The sequence below is a fragment of the Equus asinus genome, chromosome 3 (assembly GCF_041296235.1).
Source record: "Equus asinus isolate D_3611 breed Donkey chromosome 3, EquAss-T2T_v2, whole genome shotgun sequence".
NCBI lineage: Eukaryota > Metazoa > Chordata > Mammalia > Perissodactyla > Equidae > Equus > Equus asinus.
This window is the reverse complement of record NC_091792.1, coordinates 11,035,432-11,050,991: the sequence shown is the minus strand read 5'-3', so window position 1 is coordinate 11,050,991 and position 15,560 is coordinate 11,035,432. Positions and strand designations below refer to the sequence as shown.

The 15,560-nt window shown below is 38.6% G+C and overlaps 1 protein-coding gene and 1 long non-coding RNA gene across 3 annotated transcripts; one reads left to right on the top strand and one right to left on the bottom strand.

The window, feature by feature from the left end:
* The first annotated feature begins 219 nt into the window (after positions 1-219).
* Positions 220-6,272, top strand: TRAM1L1 (translocation associated membrane protein 1 like 1). Of its 2 annotated transcripts, none has more exons than XM_014859258.3 (3): positions 220-2,589; positions 2,775-2,897; positions 5,239-6,272. In XM_014859258.3, the coding sequence occupies exon 1, from the start codon at positions 372-374 to the stop codon at positions 1,482-1,484; it is 1,113 nt and encodes a 370-aa protein (XP_014714744.1). In that variant the 5' UTR covers positions 220-371; the 3' UTR covers positions 1,485-2,589; positions 2,775-2,897; positions 5,239-6,272. The 2 variants fall into 2 exon arrangements, with proteins under 2 accessions (XP_014714744.1, XP_070360782.1); XM_070504681.1 differs by having other exon boundaries at positions 220-1,395; positions 5,239-6,266.
* A 2,916-nt stretch (positions 6,273-9,188) lies between these two features.
* Positions 9,189-14,748, bottom strand: LOC139044764 (uncharacterized). Its single transcript, XR_011501861.1, has 3 exons — positions 14,510-14,748; positions 11,468-11,641; positions 9,189-9,887 (listed from the first exon to the last, which is right to left on the bottom strand). It is a non-coding gene; the product is annotated as an uncharacterized lncRNA (long non-coding RNA).
* Between the last annotated feature and the right edge of the window lie 812 nt (positions 14,749-15,560).

Genomic DNA, 15,560 nt, shown 5'->3' with positions numbered 1-15,560 from the left:
TTCATCCTGCCTTGTTGTGATTATTAATGAAGATGCCATTGAAAAATCACGCAGGAGCATGTTGACGGTGGCCGTGGGTTTCAAGAGGCGACGATCAACGGGGAGATCCACGCTCGCACCCCCGGGCCTGGCGCGGGCAGGGGCGCGGCGCTCGATTTCCTTCCCTGCCTCGGCGGGGCCGCTGCGCGCATGCTCCGTGCGGCTCGGCCCTCCGCTTTGATTGATTTGCTCCGGGCGGGCGGCCGCGGTGACCCGGGCCTGGCTCCGGGATGGGGAGCGAAGCCCCCGGGGCGGCGGCGGCGGCGGCGCTGTGAGGAGCAGCCCGGGGGAGGCAGCTGCCGCTCGTCGGTGAGTATCCGGGAAGCGCCATCATGGCGTTCCGTAAGAAGAGCCCCAGGAACCCCCCAGTCCTGAGCCACGAATTCATCCTGCAGAATCATGCAGACCTCGTCGCCTGCGTGGGGATGTTCTTCGTGCTGGGGCTCATGTTCGAGGGAGCAGCAGAAGCATCTATCGTGTTTATTACTCTGCAGCACAGCGTTACCTTCCCCGCGGCAGAAGAACCAGCCACGGACTTAAAGGTCCTTTATCATTATGGCATCAAAGATCTGGCCACGGTTTTCTTCTACATGCTCGTGGCAATCATCATTCACGCCACCCTTCAGGAGTATGTGTTGGACAAAATTAACAGGCGAATGCAGTTCCCCAAAGCGAAACAAAGCAGATTTAACGAATCTGGTCAGTTGAGTGCATTCTACCTTGTCTCTTGTATTTGGGGCACGTTCATTCTGATCTCTGAAAACTGCCTGTCGGACCCCACTCTCTTATGGGAGGCGCATTACCATAACGTGATGACTTTTCAGATGAAGTTTTTCTATATCTCACAGTTGGCTTACTGGTTTCATGCCTTTCCTGAACTCTACTTCCAGAGAACGAAAAAACAAGACATCCCCCGTCAGCTTGTCTACATTGGGCTTCACCTCTTTCACATCGCCGGAGCCTATCTCCTGTACTTGAATCATCTGGGACTTGTTCTCCTGATGATGCATTACTTTGTTGAATTACTTTCCCACATTTGCGACCTGTTTTATTTTAGTGATGAAAAGTACCAGAAAGACATTTCTCTGTGGGCAATTGTGTTTATTTTGGGTCGACTTGTGACTTTAATTGTCTCCGTGCTCGCTGTGGGCTTTCACCTGGCTGGAGGGCAGAATCGGAATCCCGATGCCGTCACCGGAAACGTGAATGTGTTGGCAGCCAAAATTGCCGTTCTGTCGTCCAGTTGCACTATCCAAGCCTATATAACATGGAATTTATTTAATGTCCAGCTTCAGAGGTGGATGGAAGAAGATGCTACTCTTCAGGCCCCAAGTGTGAAGAAGAAACGGACTAAAGGCAGGTCTTCCAGAAAAGGAACAGAAAATGGGGTGGCAACGTCAAGTAGAGTAGACTCTCCGCATAAGAGGAAAGAGAAATCTTCATAATGAATGACAAGCTAATTGACTAATGTCCCCAAAGAAGTCTGCTCTTTACTATATCTTTCTGCTCTAGAGATTTTTCTGTTCTTGAAAATAGTTTGTGCTGTCTTTAATTTTTGCTATGAACTGTGTAATGTATTTTTTAAAGACAGTTGAGAGGAGAGTGATTATTATGATGGGGAAAAAATATTTGGTTTAGACTAAGCTACTCGTCGCCAAAATGTTTTAGGGATCACCACAACATTTTCTTTTTGGTTTGTTTTTTACCTATCAACATTTTCCTAATGATTTGTAGAGATAACTACAAAATTCCACGTATCAGTGATACGATTTCTTGCTCCCACCAATCTTTTATAACATTAGCAAGATGGTCTCTTTAGAAATGTCATATTTGTAGTGTTCCCTTTCAAGATAAAACAGAAATATTAAGGTGGAAGTCATATTCATTAAGTTTGTAGCGTTCTCTCATTCTTAGATTTTTTTTTACAACCGGAGAAAAGATTTGTAAAACCACCAAAATAATGATGTGTTTTATAGGTAGTGGTTGTTACTGTTACATCTCCATTAAAAAAAGAAAATACTAATGGCTAACATAAGTGGAGATTTATTGCCATATACTGAATCAAAATATCTTGAATTAATATCAAAGTGTTGCTGAAGAGGTAAAATCATTCATGTTCTTTTGAAACACTTGTAAACTGGAAACCAGAAAATTAAATATTTACTGTAAAAAGGAAATCAGTTTTTTTATATGTTTATTAACCATTATTCTTAATGAGGTTTGTTATAAGTTTGTTGTCCACAGCATCTTAGAAAAATATTGTTTAATCTGTCAATTATTGGAAAAATAATGCTTACTTGATTTATATCTATAAAAAGAATGTCAGCTAATTACATGTGTAAAAGATTTAATGCACTAACCTTAAACAATTTGAAATTCAAGGGGATAAATAATCTACTGAAAGACTTTTGAAAAACAATATTATAATTATAGCTGCGCTTCCATCTTTAATTGGGAAACATTTATCTGTATGGGACGTATTCCTATTTTGGATACATATATATAAATTGTATCTTTATGGAAGCCGATAGAAACAATGAGCTGTAGTGGGTGAGTATTTATTTGTCTCCTCTCAGCCTTCATTTTGTTTTCATTTCCATAATGTGAGTCTTTATATTTTTTTCAGGAGAAAATGCTTTAAAAATATGCTAGGATATATTTCCTATTCCTCTATTTTCTCCTGCTGTATTTCTTGTGACTCTGCTTTTGACTGCCTTCTATTTGCTTTGTTTTAGGTAATTCATCTTTTCCAATCAGGGGGTCTCTCAGAATTAAACTTAGTGTGCTTGTGTTGCAAACCAAAGACAGAAGAGCCATGCCTGGCAAAGCTTTCTTTTCTATTCTGTCTGCTTTGAGAGGTATGTAATAAGGCGAGATTGGCTTTTTTTTGGCTACAGAATTTCTCCTACTATTTTTTTTTCTCAGTTACCTAATACTGTAGTTTAGGTAGCACATGCTCCGAGGGCCGAGTCACACTGCCTCCATTTTAACCAACCATTGCGCAAAGATTTTCATCTTCTTGTCTGAGAGAGTGGCCTTTCTAACTTCCCTCACTTTTAAAGAATGCTAGCATGTTCTTTGTAACCCCACTCCTGGTAACAAATTTCTTATCCGTTCTATACTTCATTTGCAAGTAACTGCAGGCCTGATTCAAACTGGCAAATAACTGCAAGAAAATTCTGTCCTCACATGACTGACAGTGCCATGAATTAAATTGGACTTGACATTAAACATGATTAGGGCCCAGATGGATTTCCCAGGATTTTCTTGGCTCTGTCCCTGCTCAGACTAACTTTCTTCTTGTGGGCAAATGACTGCAACTGTTCTAGGCTTCGTGTCTGCACACCACGTGCATGGTAGAGGGGAAGAGAGGAAACCTGATCTCTAGAATTTCCAAAACTGAGAGTTACCTTTAGTGAACTCATTTGATGAAGACCTGTGCTGGGTGATTATTGTTCGGTTATATGCTTCACCTGTGCAAAAAGGCAAAACCCCTTTCTTGGAAAATATGGGTTCACAAGCAGTAGCCAGGTTATTGAAGAAAGAAAGGGGTAAAGATGCTGCGTATGTCTCAACTATTCGTAAAAGTTCAATAAATGTTGCCAGAAAACAAATATATGCCAAATAATTATGCAAGCCGTGCTACAAATGAAATACAGTAGAATACAAATTGCCAAATCTCTTCCTTTTTAAAATTACATCCTGAAAAATTCATGCTGTATCTCCATGTGACAATTTGGTTTCTGTCACAAGGGACTACATGGAAACAGAATTTTCATAATCACCCAAAGTCCGTAGTTTACAGTAGGGTTCACTCTTGGTGGTGTACATTCTATGGGTTTTTACAAATGTGTGATGACATGTATCCACTATTACAGTATCATACGAAATAATTTCATTGCCTAAGAGTCCTCTGTGCTGCGCCTCTTCTCCTTCTCTCCTCTGTATATTGTTAAGTACTATACAAAAGTATGGCACTGGGCTTCCCTCATGTCCAGGTAGGAGGCAATAGAAAATTTAAGTATAGCAATACTTCCTCCTCTATATCTAGCTGATTCTTTCTAAGGAACCCTTTCCCCGAATGTATGAGTTATTGTTAACAAATAATATGCATTGCAAATACATATGTGACTATACTTAAAGTACATAGAATTCTGAATAAATGCACACTTATTTTAAAGAGTTATTAAATTCATAGTAACTGTGGGCTCTTTTTTTACATAAATGACAGCAGGTATAAATGATATCATGTGAAAACCCTTGAAAATATATTGATTCTGAATATAGGTCCTTATACTTGAAACATTTCAAACCATTGATCTAGGTAAACTATATCAAGAAAAAAATTCAGCTCTTATTATATCCAAAATTAAATTTCAGACTAAATGAACTAAGCATTTGTTTTTGGAAAATCAAAGAGCATCAACAACCATTTTAGTTATGAGTACTAGACAATTTCCTTGCTCTTAGGTAATATGTAGTTTTCATCATTGACTTATTAAATAATAGTGTCTCACAGGTGGTAGTTATTCAGAATTAGTTGAACTCAGTTTTTATTGTTAAAACAAATAAGCAAACAAAACTTAGAGTTTTCTTTTGCTATCTTTTCTAATATTGACTTCCTCTTTTTTTACATCCTTTTCAAGTTTTAAGTAGTAATTATCTATGTATTGCTTGTTTATTGCCTGCATTCTATTCCAGTTTGAATCTGGGGTCATGTATCTTTACATCACTAAGGTAAACGTAGCATCTAGCACAATGTTTAGTAGAGCGGAAGCATGCAATAAAAATGTGTTGACTGACAACTTAATGATTTGGGGGTGGAGTACACATATGTAAACTTTAATAATTTGTTCCTAAAGCACTTAAACAAGAATCCTGGCTCTAAACATTAGACTTTTATTTAGAAATGGCTGCATGTCATGTGTCATTCTAATGGCATTTGTGATTTGCCAAACTCTATGAAATTCGAGTCCTTTTTCTGAGTGAAGAGTTAATATCTTCTAAATATGCAGCTACTAGTAGAATCCTTTCTATCTGAATCAGTTGCTCCACATCCTCAACAGCACTTCTGTAATAGTGAAGAACAAGAGGACAATCCTATTTGAAAAGATGCAAAAGACCAAGGGAGGGACATTTTTTTTGCAGGAGTTGAAATCAAGATTTATATTGGTCAGTAATATCTGATATCCCTTTTAGACATCCTAACCTGCTCTTGGAGCTCAGAGGAGTGGTCAAAGCTGAAGACATAAGTTTGAGAGTCATCAGCATAAAGACAGTTTTTTAATCAAGGCACTGAACAAGGTCATCTAAGGAGAAGATATAAACAGGGAAGAGAAGAATTTCTACTGCTTGACCTTGGAGCATCCCAACAGATGGAAATAAGACAGTGGAATGAGAGCCAATAAAGGAGACTCACTGATGTCTGATGTGGAGAAGGGCCAAAAGGCCAAAAGGCCAGTCATTGTGGAACCCACACCTGAGTGACGGCTGGTGAGGTAGGCGAAAACAAGGGTAAACAGTGTTGCATAACCCCAAAGAAAAGTATATTAAGAGGATGAAAATATCAATTACTTTCAATGCTATTGAGAGTTCAAGTTCCTTGAGATTAGAAATTTAAAGATATCTGGACTTGGCAACATGTGGATCACTGGAGACGTAGGTGAGATCAATTTCAGTGGAGTTATGGGGATGAAAGCCCTATTGAAGTGGACTGAGGAGAGAATGGGAGATGAGGAGGGGTGACATGATATTACAAATACTTCTCAACAAATGTCTCTTGAAGTGGAGCAGAGAAATGGAAAAGAAGTAGGCATCCCCATATGCAATAAACAAAGAAGGGTGTGGAGTCAAAAGAGCTGGTTTTGTTGTTAGTGTTGTAATTGTTTTTAGGATGATTATAGAATACTTGTATATTTGTATACTGAAAAAGCGAGGAGATGACAGAGGGGAGAAGGATGACAACTGCAAGAACAACGCCAAATTACACGAGTCCACTGAAGAAAGGCATGTAGGACTTCCTGATTTGAAAAGAGCACTTTTAAATTAAATAAATCTCCAGTTTGCATATTTTCAGAAAACTTTTGGAACATCTGCATACAACAGATACATACAAGGATGTATATATATTGTCTTTATTCTATATTATTGCATTATAGTAGGTTTAATTAGATTTGTAAAGACTACCATTAAAATCTGAGCAGAAGTAATAGTATAAAGTATTTGAAAAGATGATATTAGTTGACCTTGTCCTTTTTTTCCTGTGTGTGCTGTTCTAACTTAAGCAATTTTTTTCTCTCAGAAAATACAAGTAAAATCTGTTTGATGAGAAGACACTGAGCTCAGCATTGGCATTCGGCCTCCCTCTGGCAAACCTTTTGGCAAACAATTCAATATCATTCTGTAGGGGTTGGATGGATGCTAGATCTCTGTCAGTCAATTACAGAACTTGTCAACCCAACAGAGGGTGATTGTCCCTAAAGAAGACTAAGTTGCCATAAAAAAGGTTGCAAAAATGTGTGCAAATATAATTTATTCAACTAAAGCAAAACTCATCACTTCTATTAGCATATATTTCAGATTTCTCAAATCCTAGGATACTCTGGATGCTTAGGAGTCCTCTTAAATTCTAATAATACAGCACCTAACCGTTTCTCAGAACAGCAAATATATGTCACGTTGAGATTTTAAAGTTTTCTTTTCTTTTAACACAATTCTAGGATTCCATGGGTTTCATGGTTGTTTGTGCTGCTAGGCCATCTATTCAGAAAAATTCTAGGAACCAACCACCAGATATCTTAAACTCCTATCAGAAACTAGCTTAAGCCAAATAAACTCAGACCCTGTACAATGCCTTTAACCATAGAATTACTGCTGCAATTTTTTTGGGGAGCCGGGGATTAGCCCTGAGCTAACACCTGCCAATCCTCCTCTTATTGCTGAGGGAGACTGGCCCTGACCTAACATCCATGCCCATCTTCCTCTACTTTATATGTGGGATGCCTACCACAGCATGGCTTGCCAAGTGGTGCCATGTCCGCAGCCGGGACCCAAACCGGCTAACCCCAAGCAGTCGAAGCAGAACGTGCGAACTTAACCTCTGCGCCACCAGGCTGGCCCCTTACTGCTGGAATTTTTATGTACTGTCACCACATTCCAAGTTGGAGTTGAAGTCTACTGTGGAGGGCTGCTGAAACTGGGTGAAATCTAATCTCTTCAAATTTTATATCCATCTATACTAATAATTAAAACCTATATTAAAAAATGTATATTTATAAGATAGAATTTTTTTTGGCATAGCTCCTTATATCTTTAAAATACCTAAAGCAAATTTAAAGATGTTATATCCAACCTGTGTATACCAGAGTCAAAACTGTAACCAAATCTATAACTTATAGGGGAAAAAAATCAAATACACAATGATGAAAATGCCAGCAAGCTGAATTTCAGCAAATACTGCATTCATTTATGTCCTCAGCAGATAAAGAAAAGATACTTGAAAGTACATATCTCTACCTATAGTGCACAGATATTTTTTTTCCTTTATTTTGCCTCTTGGACCTAATTTTTTTCTCTCCATCCCTACTTTCCAACAAATTCAGATGATATGATGGATTTCAAAAGCACCAGGTGTTCATTCGATTCTGAGAAAACAGGATATCTGAACTCCTCATTTTTAATTGAAGTTTTTATCTTTCCATTCTAATTATCATGACTAGGACTAAAGAGAGCTAATGACAATTTAAGAAAAAAACAGGAAAGAAAAGAAAAATATGCTTTATTGAAAATCCACACCAAGAAGATAAAAGCCTACTGATGATTTTAATCAACTTAATTATCCATGTCAAAAATGCTAATTCATAATAAAACATCCAAAGGATTCTAAGATTCATTAACATTTCACTACATTTTGGAGGTTGAATTTTCGATATTACTATGTGTTCACAAAAGGGAAATATTTTGAATGTGATTTCTCCCATCTGAAAATAGCTTATAACTCACACTCTGTCTCATACATAAATATCAGAATACTCAAATAAAATGACATAAACTTTATGAATAGCTGAGGTTCAAATTTACCCAGCATGTCTGATAAAAATATGTGACTGGGTGGAGGGAGGGAGAAAATGAGTCTGAAAGATGACAAGAAAAGAGTCCACAAGGGAAGGCTTTCGTGCACCTTTGGGAAGGTTTCTTAGGTAACTGATAACAGTGCATCAGAGTCACGTGGACCCGTCACTCCAGGTAAAACAGAGTGACTGGTACTTGAATTTGCTCCAACTCCCGTGATAACAAAGCTCTGTGAAATGAAAGGACGGTTCTACTAAACTCTTCAGGCCTGAACGTCTCCTGTGTTGTCTCTCTAAAGCAGCGTCCAATACAGGCTGGGAAGTGCTTTGTCCACCTTAAGAAGAAAAGTGAGTCTCAGCTGCCAAAATAAAATCCCATTCCTGGAATATTTATTGGGTGCTTAGTATATTCCAGCACTGGTTATAAGCAGTGGGGAGACAATGATAAATGATATGCTCGGGGGCAGGTTGTAGTCAAGTGGCATCTACAGCTTGAGAGCCAGCCATGGTGCAATATCCAGAAGCTGCCCGGAAGGGCAGAGTCAAGGGACCTCAGAAACAGAATAGAGTGGTGGAGTGTGCATGGCCTCTGTCCGGGGTCCAGCGGCAGTGCAGAGGGGAGCGGCTCTGCCCAAGTAACATCCTGACTTCAGCAGAGCCTTGACTGGTTGCGCAGAAGAACGAAGTTGACGTGCTGGGCACTGCTGTGTGTGCAGCCCCAGCAGCAGCGTGGACAGGAGTGGCGGGGTGGTAGGAGCCAGAGTTCCCCAGCCTGTAGAGGACTCAGTGGTCTGGGTGAAAGGGCAGAGGAGGAAGTGGCACAAACCCTTGCTCAAGGGGAGCGTTCGGTGCTGACCTGTGGCACAGCGGGAATGGCAATGGAAAGGACAGCTGGAAGCAGCGTGGGAGAGCACGCGAGGAGCTGCCAGAGAGGGGAGGGCAGACTCGGAGTCAGTTGGAGTTCAGTCATTCATGGAATTCCTGGGAAAATGATGTAGATGGTGAAGCCTGGAGAAAACAACTCACCCATTAAAGACAGTAAACACAACCCAATACCATATATCACATGGAAACCATTTTGAAAAATTCAAAAAACAAGTTTAATTTGCCAAAATATAGACAGGCTTAAGTTTAACATATGATTGTGTGAAAATAGTTGACTTCATGAAAATATTTGTAGTATTTGGAAATGGAGTCACAGATATCCACCCCATACTTGTATGAAATTCTGTGACAGCTGTTGGAATCAATCCTCAGTGCCCTGATGGGAATATCTCTTTACTTTATCACTTATTATCTTCCTGCATGATTGTCCTTACACGAGTAACTAAGCCCGTCAATAGTCCGCTCATCGGAGTCACTTTTTGGAATGTGACATTATTAAAGATATATATTCCATCCCAGGTTTAGACCTTGGAGAGAAGCAGCCATGACTGGGTCAAATGAAGGTGTCAAACAGGAATAGGTTCTGGCAGGGAAATCTATATTGAGGTGCGAGCTGGCTCTCCACCGGGGCAGTGTTATCAGGATGACCCCCACCTCATTCAGCAGCACTGGAAATGTGCAGCTCTGCTGGCCGGCAACATGTCTCTTGCGAAGTTCTCAGAGATTGATTTTGCTTCCTGGGGAAATGCTATTTATTCGCATCTGTTTTCAAGGTTGTTAGGAAGAAAAACACTTGCCTTCCCACTGCCTACAGGCAGGCTTGGAGAATGACATTGCCGTGTCGTTTTTTAGTATTGACATTAGTTGTCTAAGAATGTTTTCTTCTAAGTTATTCTAAAAAGAAAGATAGTTGGCATATGTTATGGAATGTTTTAAATAAAAAATCAGCTTCAACATTGACAAATAATTTAAACTAATTGTTCTAGATTCAAACATTAAAACATAAGGAGGAAAAAGCTCTTCTCTTTTTAGTTATTCCCATGCATTTTTGCTTAAGAAATACTTTTAACAAATTAGAAAACTCTTAGAAATGTTTTGCTGTATTTACATTGGTACTGTAAAGTACATATTTTTCTTTTACAAAATATTTTAGTTTTTACACTATAGGGTTAATCCTCCTACTTTTGAGAATAGCCTTAAATTCTTGAAGTTACTAGGATTTCCTCTTTATTTAATTTCTCTTTTTCCCCCCAGTATATTATTTTAAAATATTGGAAGAAAAGAACAAATAAACAAATCCCCACTGTTATATAAGGGTTTGGTGAAATTAATCTGCATATAAATATTGATGCAATTAAATTATTCACAAATAATTAAGACTTAATGGAGTCTCCGTTTTCACCATTTTTCAAATCTACATTTTGTCAACTAAAAGATATACAAAATAGAGAAGCTAGAAGTTTTAAATGCTTGTAGACATCAGAAAAAATACTCAACTAAATTTAAACAGCATTATTAGAATAATTAGATTTGTTTTATGTTATTCACCAGATGCTATAAATTATTATGATATCATCAGTTTTCCTAATATATCAAGTTAGTCCTGACCCATACTATTCTGATTATGGTCATCATTGCAATTACTGTGCTGTTTTAAATTATGTATTTTGGTCACTGTCTCCCTCACTAAGCTGTAAGCAAGATGGAAACGGAAAATATTCGTGGAACCGAAATGTGTCTATTTGTAAAATGCATGTTTATTTTTCAAATTGGATAAGCCTGTTCTTATTTATCATGGAAATGGCATTATTTACCAGCAAGAAATTGGACTTCTTTAGGGTTTAGCAGAAAAGAGGTGTGATAGAATTTCAAGGAACTATTAGGATAATTGCTCCAATGATCTCCTATGGGAATTATTCCTCGTAATGAATATTTGGCAGTAGTAAACAGCTTATTGTTCATTATCTTTATCAGCTTATGTTCATAATGGATTTTGGTCATTTATGGCCAATTAAACCATAAACTACTTGGAAAAGGGTAATTCAACTCTCAGCTCAGCAAATGTTAACTGAGTGCCTACTGTGGCTAACACTATGTCCAGGCCTGCGGCTAATAGTGAGAAAAAAAAAAGGCAGTCCCTCCTCAAATTGAAAGAGACTAGCTATCAAGCAGGACTAATATGTGATGGTAAACAATGTAATTGAGAGGGTTGTTCATGCTATGGCAGAATCTAGTCTAGTCTTACTGGTTTAAGGAAAACCATCAAAGAACTGATGACTATGATGAGACCTGCAGGAGAAGAAGTTAGTTTAAACAATGGGTTACACATTTTCCAGAAGGGGAGGGTCAAGGAATGGCTGAAAATTGAGAGAGGACACGGTAGTCTTGAGCGCTAAAAATATTGTTGGAATATAGAGCACAAGTGAGGGAGGAAAGGAAGACCATGAATGTCATACTAAGAAATTTATACTTACCTAAGATCAGTAAGTGTTCACTGAGATGTTTTACCAGGCTAATCACATGATCAGGTTTTTGTTTAAGGACAATCATTGGTAGTAGTGTGGAGAACGAATTGGAGAGGGTGAAACAGCTAGTCACTCCACAAACCACTTCATACTCGTATGTGAAAGGATTTACTGAAATCCGTGCTAAAGTAATAATAAGAAGAAAGAGTACAGGTTAAAAAGCTTCTAATAGTATAGTCTCGATAGGATTTTGTGCTTTTGGATATAGATTGTGAGAGAAAAAGAGTGTTAAGGATTTATGGCCATTCAACTCTCTGGCTTGGATAAATTAACAGCTGGTGTTGCTATTTTCTGAGACAGAAAATTCAGGAGGAGAAATGAGTTTCCAGACTAAAATCAGCTCAGATTTTAGATTTTTTAAAATTGAGATGGTCTTGAAACTACACAAATATCAAAATAGAGAATATCAATACCACCAAAATCTACAGGCCTTGAGAAGGGGAGAAAGAGCTTAGGTGAAGATAGACATACTTGAGAAAGTCGTTATCATATGGATGGTAACTGAAGTCACACTGTACAATGAAACCTCAAAGAATGAACATGAAGAGGGACAAAATTAAAGGGTTTATGAAATCTCTATGGATGAATACGTAAAGAAAAAATATAAAAGGACCTATAAAGAATCCTTGAAACAACTGAGTAGCATTCCTAAGAATGGCCAGATAGTGTCTTTACCAAGGCAAATGCTTGAGTAAAGCAATAAAACCAGCAGGATCTATTTTTGGGAACTCTCTTCTCTGTGGTCCAACAAATTGCACATTCTGAGATAAGGATTAGAGATATTAAATGGTTAAATTGTTTAGCAGAAAGAATGTCTTTCATTCATATTTCCAGAAAATTGTTTAAATCATTGACAAAAGTTATTTTACAAAGAAACATACGCCTGAACATATCTTCAGGAAATTATAAAATGTGATGTAACTGACTTGGGTAGAAAATAGAACATCAAGAAAAAAATATATAAGGAAAATTTGAAATTCAATGAAATAGTTAAACAACAAATTAGAAACATTTGAAAAGAGACTCAATACACTGGAGGAATGTCAGAAAAAATCATGCCAAAATAGCACAAGGAAACAAGAAACATAAAGACTAGAAGGAGAAAGTCCAAGGTATGTTTAACAGAGTTCTAGAAAGAGGAACGTAAAGGGGTAGGGCCATATTTCAGAAGGTAATAGCTGGAAAATTTCTGGAACTGTCAAACAACATCAATCCTCATGTCCAACAAGCCTAATAAATCTCAAACACAATTAAAACACACAGACGCATTCCGTAATGTCAGTGTCACTTCAAAACACTAAATGCGGAGAGATGGTCTTAAAAATTTCCAGAACCAAAGGAGAAATTAAGAACAGAAAATGGACAGTCTGAGACGTGAATTGATGCTTCACAGCGATGATGTGGTAAGAAGGCTGTGTAACGTCAAACTCTGTGCTGAGAGAAATGGTCAAGTTAGGAGTCTATATCAAGTAAAAATATTTTTCGTGGAGAAATACCAGTCTCAGGCAACTGTGGTTCCTGCTCTGACTCCTTGGCTTTAGGATTACCCTTCTGGCCCTTCTTTAGGGTCACACTGACATGTCTGTGACTCTATAGCGGCATGGGGAAGTGACCATCACAGCCCAGGTCCTGCTTCCTTGTGAATCATGCTCCAAGGATCGAGAACCCGAGAATTCTGTGGTACAATAGCCTCAGGTGATATTTTAAACCTGTCCAGGATTCTTCCCCAGGTTTATCTGCCACAGGCTGGACAAAAACTCCGCCATAACTCTTGTTGCACTGCCAGGCCTGAGGAGGAGCCCAAGGACGGCTGTTTGAAGAGAAGCGTGGGATTTTGGACAAAGCGTGACCAAGTGGACAAGGGGTCCACACTCAGGTGCTCAAGAACCCAGGAGGTCAGGAATGCAGGTGGGAAGAGAGGGCCAGGAGGCTCCAGGTGTCCTGCACAGGGCTCTAAAAATGAGAAGGGTGGGTCTACATAAAGAGATTTCCACAGAGCTTGTTAAGAGCAGAACTTTGCTAAATAATTCTAAAGGCTATGCTTCACTCAGAAGGAAAAATAAGAGGAACTAAAAAAATACTTAAATATTCAAAAGAAAGACAAGATAGAAATAAAGCAAGACCAACAGCAAACATAAAACAGGGCTATGAATAAAAAAAAATGAATGAGTAATAAATAAATAAAATAAATCAGTAATGAGTTTAAATCTAAAGGGTGTAAATCTTCCAACAAAAGATAAAGATTATCAGACTAGGTGAAAAAATATCCCCGCCTTTACACTGTCCAAAAGAAGCACATGCGAAATATAAGGAATAAAAAATGTTGAAATACAAGAACACACACATATATCCGTATATGTACATTTGTGCATATATTTATATTTATGTATAAATTTTACACAAAAGAAAAGATTGTAGCTGTATTAATAGACAAAAAACACTTTAAGGAAAAAAGTAATAATGGCTATCTATATGTAAATTTCATGATGACTTAAACTTCAATTTAGCAGGAAGATATAGCAATTTTAAATTAGCATGCACCTATGAATATAGCTTTACAATTTATCTTTGAGTCAAAGTAATCCAATTTCAAGCAGCAGAAAGAATAAGGTATGGGGCCAGCCCTGTGGCCAAGTGTTTAAGTTCTCGTGCTCTGCTTCAGCAGCCCAGGGTTTGCCAGTTTGGATCCTGGGCACAGACCTATGCACAGCTCATCAAGCCACGCTGTGGTGGCATCCCACATAGAAGAACTAGAATGACCTACAACTAGGATATACATCTATGTGCTGGGGCTTTGGGGAGAAAACAAAAGAAAGAGGAAGATTGACAACAGATGTTAGCTCAAGGCCAATCTGCCTCACCAAAAAGCATACTTTAAAATTAAAAAAAAAAGAAAAGAAAATTTTTGATACAAAATGTATTGATTAATTCACGATGTTGGGAGGGCAGCCAGCCAATCAGGAAAGAGAAAAGAATGCAAAGCTTTAATACCTGCAACCCAGGATGTGAGGCAAGAGACAGTCAGGGCACCATGTCACAGTGGACATGGCTGGCACCGCAGGGCTCCAGTGCTCCCACTGACATAGCTGCTGCCACCACCCGCGCGCTGAATCAGCCTCAGAACGGCAAGTGTACACTCCCTCTTCATCTTCATGCTCCTCGTTTAACATCCAAGGGCCAGAGTAGGAGCTCCTCCTCGTGCCTCAGCTTTTGGTGATCGGGGAAGGAGTGTCTACCCACTTTGGCTTCCATACTGGGATTAACGCAATATTATATTCTCCTTTTCTTAAAGTTTTGTTTTGATTAGGGGTAGGGTGGAAAGCTTCAAACATTTTGATAAGTGCTTCCATTTTCTGAGATACTAAGTATTACGTAATTTCCTAAGAAATATATGACCACCTAAAATGATTGTGTGTGTGTGTGTGTGGGTGTGGGTGTGTGTTTAAGAATGGAAAATGGAGCCAAGGATCCTGACTAGCAGTTCTCCTTACACACACAGTCACACTCCACCCCCTGCACACACACATGCATCTAGCAGTGGTATTTAATAAAAATAATTAAATTAAATTAAATTAAAGACTAAGCAATACTAAGATAGACTATTGGCCTAGCAAATAAAAGAATAAAAACTTCCCTCAAAACTATAGCCTAACGTTCAAAGATTTTGTTTTTCACGGAAATTACTACTTGGAAGGAATTCAACTTGCCTTTTCATGTCTAACTCCGAGTGGAATTTCCGAATCATTGATTCATCTACAGGAAGTGTTCCTAAAATAACCTTGATAATTACGACAATGAAATTACAACAACAGCTTGTCTCACACCCACTCCCAACACACACACACACACACGCACGGCATATAGTTTTGAGGCCTTTGTATACGGAGCTCTGCCCACCAGTTATTGCTTCACCTAAAGTTGTCAGGAGGAAGCGGCTGGTGATTTGACAGGCAGAGGCAGGTTGACAACTTCTCATCAAAAGTCAAACACTGCTGTGTTTCCAGTGTCAATGTAGATTTGACATTTAATTTAAAAACTATCT